Below are 11710 nucleotides of genomic sequence, written 5' to 3' on the forward strand. Positions count from 1 at the left end.
CCTGAGTTCAACAGACTTTGGATATGCTACATCAGTCATGGACTTTTTTTCTTTTGTCTCCTCTGAAACATGGTTTCTTCTGATCTCATTTATCTCCATCTTTGTTTTGTAAGTATTTTTTGTGATCAAATAAGTTGTGCTCACTCTGTATAGGAATACTCTTCAAAATAAATGCATCAAAATGTTGTTATTGCCATGAAAATAAGTTACACTTTCTGTACTGCATCAAGTATGGCCACACTACTGTTTGAGAAGTTGGGGATGTCATAAATCTAACCTGATGGAACTTCACATCTATACAAGAAAACACAGATATGAAAACATATTCCAAACAGTCTTTATTGAACAATGACAATTTCAAGATAATAAAGTCACTCACAAGACTTGTGGGTAGGCATATTTAAGCAGAAATCCTGAACTGAGAGATAAATGACATACTTCTAAACCAAACTGTGTATTGCCAAAAGTATTTGCTCACCCATCCAAATCATAGGATTCAGGTGTTCAAATCACTTCCAGGGCCACAGGTGTATAAAATTAAGTACCTAGGCATGCAGACTGTTTTTACATTTGTGAAAGAATGGGTCGTTCTCAGGAGCTCAGTGAATTCCATTAAATTTCAGTAGCTGGGCTTGGCCCCTTAGTTCCAGTGAAAGGAACTCTGAATGGTTCAGCATACCAAGACATTTTAGACAATTCCATTCTTCCAGCTTTGTGGGAACAGTTTGGAAATGGCCTCTTCCTCTTCCAACATGATTGTGCAGCAACGGTTTGCTGATGTTCACAATGTTGACATCAGCAAACCATTGACCAACACAACTCCTCACATGCTGTCTCACATGATGGCATGGATGGGATTCATCCATGAAGAGCACACCTCTCTAATGTGCCTGACGCTATCAAATATGAGCATTCAAGTCGGTTACGTAAACAAACTACAGTCAAGTTGAAAGCCGACAGTTCCTGACAGTTTGTACACCTGTCCAGGTGGCTGAAGTCAGACGATGTTGGAGGTGAACATGTTGGATGTGGAGGTCCTGGGCTGGTGTGGATACACGTGGTCTGCAATTGTCTGGCCAGTTGGATGTACTACCAAATTCTCTGAAATGCCTTTGGAGAGGACTGTGTGCACTTGTGGTAGAGGAATGAATATTAATTTCACAAAAAACAGCTCTGGGTGACATCCCTGCAGTCAGTTTGCCAATTGCAACATCTGTGGCATTGTGCTGTGATAAAGCAGCATATTTCAGAGTGATATTTTACTGTGATCAGTGTACACCTGTACACTGTTTATTGGCAACACAGTTTAAAAATATTTTATCTCTCAGTTCAGTATGAAGAAAAAGGGACTTACAACACTATAGGCTTCACAGTTATAGGAAAGGAATGTAAACCTCGTCAAATAAAGGTTACAATTTGATTTAGATAGAAAAATCACTAAAAATCAACTCAATGTTCCATGCCTGGAACATTTGACTCAACTCAACAATATACATCATTACCTATAGAAAAACAGGGACAGGCACTAAAGCTCATTCATTTAATCTTCATTTAATCTAAGTATAATACAAGTTGTATTATAAGGGCTATACAAGATGTATCATTATACAAAAAATTCATTTGTGAGAAAGGAATATAAAATTCACAAAATAAACATCACAATTTGATTTAAAAGTATTTCTTCAGCTGGAAGATTAGGAGCGAGGGATCAGCTTCAGTTGGATGGGTCTTTTGGGTGCTAGCAAACCCTGGACATCCATCTCAAATGGGATCTGGTAGGAAATTCAATGTGCAGAAAGAAAACTGTGTGAACTGAATAAACAATGCAAAGAACAGCGTGGCCTATTCATTCAAACATTGTAAAAAAGAAAAAAAAGAAAAGAAAAAAGCTACACTTGTTTAGAGAAAGCTTATGGTCAAAGAACAAGAGACAATGAAATGAGGATCAGAATTACTGTGCAAAGCTCAGTGTTAAGCAGAGTCTTCAAACTTTGGATGGACAAAAATAAATGTCATATTTAAAACTAAAAACCTACCCATAAGCTTCCTCACACAGCCTGAAAGAGGAGCAATATGCAGAGTTAATCTGAAATCTCACCTCGGTCTCTTTACACACAGAGAAGCTGTACCGCTGCAGGATCTCCACCACTGCCAGTTTCATCACCACCAGAGCAAATCTCATCCCAATGCAGTTCCTTGGCCCTACCCCAAAAGGCATGTATGTGTATGGATCGATATCCTCCTTGTTTTTCTTGCTGAATCTGTTGCGAAAAATACAATATACACATAAATATATAATCAAATGTATTCATACTAACAGCAGACTTCTGCAAATGATACGCAGCAATGTGCATTTTTTTCCCTTATTTAGTGGTAGTTGTTCATTCCTTCTGTACCTCTCGGGTTTGAATTTCTCTGGTTCTGGCCATATCTCAGGGTCCCGGTGCAAAGGCCATGTGGGGACCAGGACAACCATGTCTTTTGGAATCACAAGGCCATTTATCTCTACAGATGCTTTGGCCACACGCTCCAAACGTGCAGCAATGGGGAACAACCGGAGAGACTCATTGATGACGCTGTCCAAGTAGTCCATCTCCATCAGAGGCTGATACTGAACAGGAGCCTACACAAACACAAGCACGGTTGTTTACCAGGTCATGCTGCTGTTCTACAGGCCAGACTGAATAGGTTAGGATATCATTCCAATGTTAAATCATACCAAACTGGTATACTAAACAAATCTATTTAAAAATGGGCAACTTTTGGTTTTAAATCAGCATTTTTTTTTTTGTTGGGTGGCTCATCAGGTGGCTCAGATAGAATAATAACATTTTCAGCAACAGGTGGATTTCCAAAAAGACAATGACAATAGTAGTAGTTCTTTTTCTTTTCTTTTTCATTCAGACTATTGTTTAGCCAAAGAAATTCCTTCTCCCAGGCCTCTTATGGATGAACTCTCAAGAGAGTTTATTCACACCTGTGGGTAAACTACCTGTAAATAGTTTACCCTCAAACTACATTAGTACGAATACTACTTTAGAGGCTTTAAAGTATTGGTGCTTTAGAGGCGCCAATTAGATTTGACCCTGACAAGGCCTCTGACCTAAAAAGTGTCTCTAAAGATAATCTGTGAAAAGATCAATCTCTTCCACCTCCTCTCAGAGGAGGTGGTGCCATCTGAAGAAATGCACCGCTCCTGACCAAAAGCAACCAATCAGAGCAAGGAGTGCCTTTGCGTTGTCAGTCATTCTTGCTGGCTAATGTCAGCAAGAATGATTGCTGACAATCATTCAGCAATCATTCTTGCTTCGTTCCTGGAACATTTAATCGTTCGAGGAATACCATTTATCCACTGCGATCGGTAGCCATGCTAACTAGCCCAATCATTCACAACATGCTATGCTAGCTGCAGTATAATAGAGAGCAAGGAGGGGAGTTGGAGGTTTGGCGGGGTTTGAGCAGCGCCACACAGAGGGTGCTTAACAGCTCTTAGACCCGCCTCCTGGCACTAATTGGTTGTTTGTTGTTGGAACTGTGAGAATGGGGAGAATGCAAAGGAGAGAATGTTTTACACAGATTACCTGTCTCATCCCATACTGTCACGACATAAAGACAGTTTCACCAAATATGAAAAAAAAAACATTATACAAATTAAATACCTGATGTTTAAAGACCTAAATGCTTTACATATTCTATATTTTGGCATACTGTACCTTGTTGGGGAAGGTGGAATCAATCTCCTCCTGGAGCTTTCTCATGATCTCTGGGTTCGTAGCCAAATTGTAAGCCAAGAAAGTGAGAGAACTGCTGCTTGTTTCATAACCAGCAAAAATGAAAATCATGGATTGGGAAAGGATCTCATGGTCACTTAATCCTGCAGAAAATACAACATGGTTCACAATAGTAAGATGTGTAGTTGTGTAGCTGTATTGTGAGTGTTTGAAGTACGTCTCACTTTTGTCCTTTTGCAACCCATTGTTCTTTTGGGAATCAATCATTAGTTGGAGAAAATCTACTCGACTCTGCAAGTAAATGAGAGCAGAACAGATCCCATTTCTAAGCCTGCTGATACAAAGATACTGAAATGCTGAAAAAACCATCGTATCTGACTGTACCTTCTGCTGGCTGGTCTCACGGTTGGACTTAATCTTCTCCAGAGAAGCATAAAAGAAGTCGGTGACAGATTTGGGGAAAAAAGAAAATTCAAACTTTTCAAGTATGGGGCCGAGGAAGGGGAAGAAAGCTGAAATTAAAGTAACAACAATTATATTACTACTGGACAAGGAAGGTCAGGAAGTACTTTGTCTGTTACAACATTACCAGACTGAAATTTAACAAACTTGTATTCTTTATTAAACATAAATCTGAATGAATAAAATATGCCCTTTTTATTCTTCATAGATGGGCCCATTCTCTCTCTCTCTNAGTGGTCTCTGCACGGCCCTGATGAGGAGGATCCTCTTAACCCTCATCTGGCCGCTCTATCATGCTGGCCTGACTGGTGGATTGCTGCAGAGATGGTTGTCCATCTGATCTGCTCTCCTCTCTCCACAGAGGAATGTTGGAGTGACCATTGGGTTCTTAGTCACCCCCCTGTCTTAGGACCTTCTGACCCAATCACTCAGTTTAGATGGCCAGCCAGCTCTAGAGTCCTGGTGGTTCTAAATTTCTTTCATTTATGAATGAGACCATTGAGTTCAAGTCAAAGCCTCAAAACTTTTTCTGGATCCTTCCTCACACTTGTGCTTCAAAACAATCCTGTCTCAGGGGTCTACTGAAAATTCCTTCAATTTCATGCTTGTTGTTTGACCTCTGACATTTTTTATAAAATGTGGAACATTTTCTAGAAAGGTGTGTGCCTTTCCAAATCAAGTCCAATTTTCCACAAGGGGGCTCTATTAGATGACCAGCAGAAAAAGCTCAGTTTTGATCTTCACTGGCAAAAGCTGTGAATACTAATGTAAATGTGGTTTCTTGGTTATCTAAAATGCTTTCCACATTGTCATAATGAGGTTTGTGTGTGGCTGTATTAATAAAATACTAAAAGGCTATGAAATGGCAAAATGTGGAAAAGGGATTTAAGTACAAGGGCATTGGGAGCCTGATGTGGTCTTTATCAGGTTCTAAAAGAATTATGTCCAATTTCATGCACAGCAACACATGGACTCTAATTCACACAACAAAAATGAAATCAACATGAAAATGCGGTATTTCATAAATTAAGTATGGTTTTTATTTTTCCAAAGAACACTTAGAGGAAAGGTAGCAACCCTTGTGCTGCTAAGTAAATTCATTTGATCTGTTAATAATAAGCAGGTGTAAGCACCATAGCAAGCTGAGATTTTGACAGATTGCTTCTTTAGAGCATACAGTAGTGTGTTAAACTGCCAAGGATGGAATGCACCAGGAGTGATCTTGTGACTGCCCTTCAGTATGGTAAAACCTAAAAGGGAATTTTCCAATTATTTGTTGTTGACAGTTCTAGAAAGGTGGCATCGTATGCATAAAAGAAATTTTAAATTTATTGAAAGAGTTTTACAGCTACACAGCAAGAGAAAAAATGTTATAAGTACATAATAAAACTGAACTAGTTTTTCATAGGTAGTACAATAAATTTATTTATGGGTCTTTATTTAATTCTCTAGTCCCCTGTGTATTCTCCCTCGCCCCCTGTGCCATGTCTCTCTCCCTCTCCTCAGACTGCCTCCTGCTCCCGTCACTCACACCTGCAACTAGTTAGCAATCAGCCCAGTTCCTTTGTTCCAGTATTCATCCTCTGAGTATTTAAGCACTTCATTGTCAGCCACTACTTGCAGGTTTGTCTTGTTATCAACTCAATGTCCCACGCCTGGCGCTTTTGGGTCCTCTCAACAATATACATCATAGCATATGCAGGGGTGTCAAACTCCAGTCCTCAAGGGCCGCTGTCCTGCAGTGTTTAGATGTGCCACAGGTAAAAAACAGTGGAATGAAATGGCTTAATTACCTCCTCCCTGTGTAGATTGGTTCTCCTGAGCCTTGCTAATGACCTAATTATTTTTTTCAGGTGTGGTGCAGCAGAGGCACATCTAAAAGTTGCAGGACAGCGGCCCTTGAGGACTGGAGTTTGACACCCATAGAGAAACAAGGACAGATGTTAAAGACATCTAGTCTTGTTTACATACTCTAAAACGTGCTATGTAAGTTTGATGTATTATTAATACAAAAACTTAATTTATAGGAAAGTAACATAAACTTCCCAAAATTAACATCACAATTTGATTTAGATATAATTCTTCAGCTGGACTATTAGGAACGAGGGATCAGCTTCAGTTGGATGGGTCTTTTGGCAGCTAACAAACCCTGGACATCCATCTCAAATGGGATCTGGTAGGAAATTCAATGTGCAGAGAAAAAACTGTGTGAACTGAATAAACAATGCAAAGAACAGTGTGGCCATTTAATTCAAGCATCGTAAAAAAAGAAAACAGAAGAAAAGCTGTCTAGAGAAACCAAGGTTTCTCTAGACAAGTGCAGCTTTTCTTCTGTCTATGAACAAGAGACAATGAAATGAGGATCAGCATGAATTACTGTGCAAAGCTCAGTGTTAAGCAGAGTCTTCAGACTTTGGATGGACAAAAATAAGTGTCATAAGCTTCCTCACACAGCCTGAAAGAGGAGCAATATGCAGAGTTAATCTGAAATCTCACCTCGGTCTCTTTACACACAGAGAAGCTGTACCGCTGCAGGATCTCCACCACTGCCAGTTTCATCACCACCAGAGCAAATCTCATCCCAATGCAGTTCCTTGGCCCTACCCCAAAAGGCATGTATGTGTATGGATCGATATCCTCCTTGTTTTTCTTGCTGAATCTGTTGCGAAAAATACAATATACACATAAATATATAATCAAATGTATTCATACTAACAGCAGACTTCTGCAAATGATACGCAGCAATGTGCATTTTTTTCCCTTATTTAGTGGTAGTTGTTCATTCCTTCTGTACCTCTCGGGTTTGAATTTCTCTGGTTCTGGCCATATCTCAGGGTCCCGGTGCAAAGGCCATGTGGGGACCAGGACAACCATGTCTTTTGGAATCACAAGGCCATTTATCTCTACAGATGCTTTGGCCACACGCTCCAAACGTGCAGCAATGGGGAACAACCGGAGAGACTCATTGATGACGCTGTCCAAGTAGTCCATCTCCATCAGAGGCTGATACTGAACAGGAGCCTACACAAACACAAGCACGGTTGTTTACCAGGTCATGCTGCTGTTCTACAGGCCAGACTGAATAGGTTAGGATATCATTCCAATGTTAAATCATACCAAACTGGTATAATAAACAAATCTATTTAAAAATGGGCAACTTTTGGTTTTAAATCAGCATTTTTTTTTTTTGTTGGGTGGCTCATCAGGTGGCTCAGATAGAATAATAACATTTTCAGCAACAGGTGGATTTCCAAAAAGACAATGACAATAGTAGTAGTTCTTTTTCTTTTCTTTTTCATTCAGACTATTGTTTAGCCAAAGAAATTCCTTCTCCCAGGCCTCTTATGGATGAACTCTCAAGAGAGTTTATTCACACCTGTGGGTAAACTACCTGTAAATAGTTTACCCTCAAACTACATTAGTACGAATACTACTTTAGAGGCTTTAAAGTATTGGTGCTTTAGAGGCGCCAATTAGATTTGACCCTGACAAGGCCTCTGACCTAAAAAGTGTCTCTAAAGATAATCTGTGAAAAGATCAATCTCTTCCACCTCCTCTCAGAGCTGCTACTGCCATCTGAAGAAATGCACCGCTCCTGACCAAAAGCAACCAATCAGAGCAAGGAGTGCCTTTGCGTTGTCAGTCATTCTTGCTGGCTAATGTCAGCAAGAATGATTGCTGACAATCATTCAGCAATCATTCTTGCTTCGTTCCTGGAACATTTAATCGTTCGAGGAATACCATTTATCCACTGCGATCGGTAGCCATGCTAACTAGCCCAATCATTCACAACATGCTATGCTAGCTGCAGTATAATAGAGAGCAAGGAGGGGAGTTGGAGGTTTGGCGGGGTTTGAGCAGTGCCACACAGAGGGTGCTTAACAGCTCTTAGACCCGCCTCCTGGCACTAATTGGTTGTTTGTTGTTGGAACTGTGAGAATGGGGAGAATGCAAAGGAGAGAATGTTTTACACAGATTACCTGTCTCATCCCATACTGTCACGACATAAAGACAGTTTCACCAAATATGAAAAAAAAAACATTATACAAATTAAATACCTGATGTTTAAAGACCTAAATGCTTTACATATTCTATATTTTGGCATACTGTACCTTGTTGGGGAAGGTGGAATCAATCTCCTCCTGGAGCTTTCTCATGATCTCTGGGTTCGTAGCCAAATTGTAAGCCAAGAAAGTGAGAGAACTGCTGCTTGTTTCATAACCAGCAAAAATGAAAATCATGGATTGGGAAAGGATCTCATGGTCACTTAATCCTGCAGAAAATACAACATGGTTCACAATAGTAAGATGTGTAGTTGTGTAGCTGTATTGTGAGTGTTTGAAGTACGTCTCACTTTTGTCCTTTTGCAACCCATTGTTCTTTTGGGAATCAATCATTAGTTGGAGAAAATCTACTCGACTCTGCAAGTAAATGAGAGCAGAACAGATCCCATTTCTAAGCCTGCTGATACAAAGATACTGAAATGCTGAAAAAACCATCGTATCTGACTGTACCTTCTGCTGGCTGGTCTCACGGTTGGACTTAATCTTCTCCAGAGAAGCATAAAAGAAGTCGGTGACAGATTTGGGGAAAAAAGAAAATTCAAACTTTTCAAGTATGGGGCCGAGGAAGGGGAAGAAAGCTGAAATTAAAGTAACAACAATTATATTACTACTGGACAAGGAAGGTCAGGAAGTACTTTGTCTGTTACAACATTACCAGACTGAAATTTAACAAACTTGTATTCTTTATTAAACATAAATCTGAATGAATAAAATATGCCCTTTTTATTCTTCATAGATGGGCCCATTCTCTCTCTCTCTGTCTCTCTCTCTCTCTCTCTCTCTCTCTCTCTCTCTCTCTCTTTATATATATATATATATATATATATATATATATATATATATATATATAAAGAAGTCAGAATTCTTTATTATTATGAATAACTAAGCCATGAGCTTATAAGCTGGTGAAAAACATCCAGTTTCCATGTCTTCTAAGGATTGAGGAATGAGTTGGACTGTTATTGGAACACCTGTCATTAACCTTGTGTTTGTTCTTTCTTTATATTTTACCAACAGCAAGGAAGAGGGGGTTTAAAAAGTCAAACTTCAGCATCTTCTTGATGTTTGTCACAAATGGGTCTGAAGGGTTGTTCAGTGAATCAATGTCTACGCTGAAGGCCGTGCTGGTTACGACATCCATGCTGTACGATCCAAAGAATCTATAAGCAACACAAATATGTTTCAAATGCATTGGCATTGGTAGAGGTGAATTTAAGCATCTTCTTTAACAATTTTATAAAAAGTCCTACTCCTTCAGTTCTAATGCTCCTCCTTTGTCTGCCTTTTTCTTCATGCTGTGAATCAGGTTAGCAGAATGACTCTTCATGATTTCAAACATCTAATGCACATATAGAGACAAAAAAACATTACCACACACGCAAATAAAAATAGAAAATGTTTTGGTTTGAAAATAAAGTTCAAAATATAGTTGACTAAATCTAGATAACTTGAGCATATATGCTTGCTCCAAAGTTATATCAAGATGCAATTTGCTGCAAAGTCAGAGTCTGTTGGGCTTCCTTTGAAAACTTTCAGCCATTTGGCATAATAAATAAAACTTGATTACATAGTTTTATAACCAGGATCGAACTGCATGTATGTGATTGAATTTCAATCTGTTTGGATTACATTGACTGTAAATATATTTGTATTTTAAAAGGATCTGGTTTTGAAGCTGCCTAGAGACATTATTTGCTGTGGCTCAGCACAGATAAACTGAAATCTGAGCAAAACACCCAGAATCCCTTTCTCTAGTTGTTCTACTAGTTTTCCTGTCTAGGAAATGAGATTGCTTTGAAAAAAAAGATGATTTTTGATCTTTTTTTCATTGTCATTTCCTGACATATGTAGATAAACAACTGGCTTTCTTTTAGGGTGTCATGCATTTATAAAACCAAAAGAAAAGAATAATTACTAATTCAAAAGGTTTAGACATTCTGCTTACTAAATAAATCTAAGATCAAAACAATATTCTCCGTTAAATTTAGTCTATAGAATTTATCATCGTTGTGGTACTAATGGGATGTTTCTTTCTCCACAGAATAAACACACTCAACTTTTTTTGTGTCTTTAGGATGTGAACAAAAGGTGAATTTATTTCAAAGCTATTTTTACCAGCAGTCCCAATATATTTGGAGGAAGCAGTATGTTCAAGTCAAATTGCTGTAAAAGTTTAAAGATATAGAGAAGGTGGAGAAGCTCACCTCCTTCAGTCTCCCAGAGGTGAAGGAAGGAGATAGGACACTACGGATCCTTTTCCATTGATCATCTTCAGCATTGAACAGGGAATCATACAGGGCCCCATTCAGATGGAAATTCTTTTGACATAATTAAACAGCAGCTCATGAGAACTAAATGAAATGTATATCACTATGACTTCATATGGACTGTAGAGCAGTAACTACATACTCTGCGGTTGGTGAAGAAAGAGTAGCATTCCTTAACCAGAATGGCCTTTATGATTTCAGGATCTGCAACACACAACACGGGCTGGCGGCCATCGTAAATACTGAAAGATTAGAATGAAACAAACAACTTAAGCTGTAACAAATCAATGGTTTATTGTGTCTGTTCTTCAATAACAGTTACAACGTGAAAACTCACCCCCATATTTTCCCGTATTTCCTATAGCACTCTTGATCGAAGTTGAAGAACCCCTAATTACAAAAATAATGTTACATTAGAAATATAAGATAATTTAGAGAACACGTTTTATACAATTTTCAGCAGATTGAATTAATAAATAATGGGTCATCTTAAAGAATGTTGTTCAAAGAAGCTAAATTACATTATTCTGATTCAATATGTTTTAAAAAAATATATTTTATAAATTAGAGTTTAATTGAAATGCATATCTGGCTGTTTTGGACTGATCTACAAAGACTATGTGACTATGTGGTGATATGTAGTGGTAATGGAGGACCCAACTGCAGCGAGTCAGAGACAGGGAGCAGTTTAAAAATAAATAATGAAAGGCAAAATGTATAACATTCACAAGGACCACAGGGATCCAGAGCAGAAATAAAAGCGAAAACACAGGAAAGTAACAAGAGGAACCAGCAAGAAGTCAGTTTACGTGGAAATTAGCTCAACTTGCACTTTTAGTTTTATTATTTCTGCCAACATTTCTGCCTGAACCCTTCATTTGCAAACTAATCGAGAACAAGTACATAGAACACTGCACATATAAAAACATGTAAACATGTATATTATTTTAAGACATTTAAAATAAAGACATAAAATATAATATAGAACTATTTAACAGAACTAAACTCCTGACATTCACACTGGAACATTAGTCCTGTGTGCTGCACAGTAACAGAAACTTCACATTGTGATTACAGAACTTTTCTGAATTTCACTTTTCAGTAGAGTCGTCAAGATTTTTTTTCTTTTACATTGAATAATGTAAAAGAAACCTCGCCAAAAATGTCTTCGTTATGACAACTTGTC

At 38.4% G+C, this 11710-nt stretch overlaps 2 protein-coding genes across 2 annotated transcripts; both read right to left on the bottom strand.

Annotated features, from left to right (window-relative positions):
• Positions 1-315: 315 nt before the first annotated feature.
• Positions 316-4283, bottom strand: LOC106943212 (cytochrome P450 3A56-like; the record flags this gene model as incomplete). The annotated part of the gene is made up of 6 exons (XM_015026550.1): positions 316-1772; positions 2099-2261; positions 2397-2623; positions 3714-3874; positions 3956-4022; positions 4116-4283. Coding segments are annotated over 6 exons (864 nt in total), but the record flags the coding sequence as incomplete, so codon positions are not given.
• A 1864-nt stretch (positions 4284-6147) lies between these two features.
• On the bottom strand, positions 6148-10914 carry cyp3a65 (cytochrome P450, family 3, subfamily A, polypeptide 65; the record flags this gene model as incomplete). The annotated part of the gene is made up of 11 exons (XM_015026551.1): positions 6148-6366; positions 6690-6852; positions 6988-7214; positions 8306-8466; positions 8548-8614; positions 8708-8835; positions 9269-9417; positions 9508-9596; positions 10462-10575; positions 10667-10766; positions 10862-10914. Coding segments are annotated over 11 exons (1329 nt in total), but the record flags the coding sequence as incomplete, so codon positions are not given.
• Between the last annotated feature and the right edge of the window lie 796 nt (positions 10915-11710).

This window comes from Poecilia latipinna, unplaced genomic scaffold, assembly GCF_001443285.1.
Source record: "Poecilia latipinna isolate Pla-1442-1.1 unplaced genomic scaffold, P_latipinna-1.0 Scaffold4993, whole genome shotgun sequence".
Lineage (NCBI taxonomy): Eukaryota > Metazoa > Chordata > Actinopteri > Cyprinodontiformes > Poeciliidae > Poecilia > Poecilia latipinna.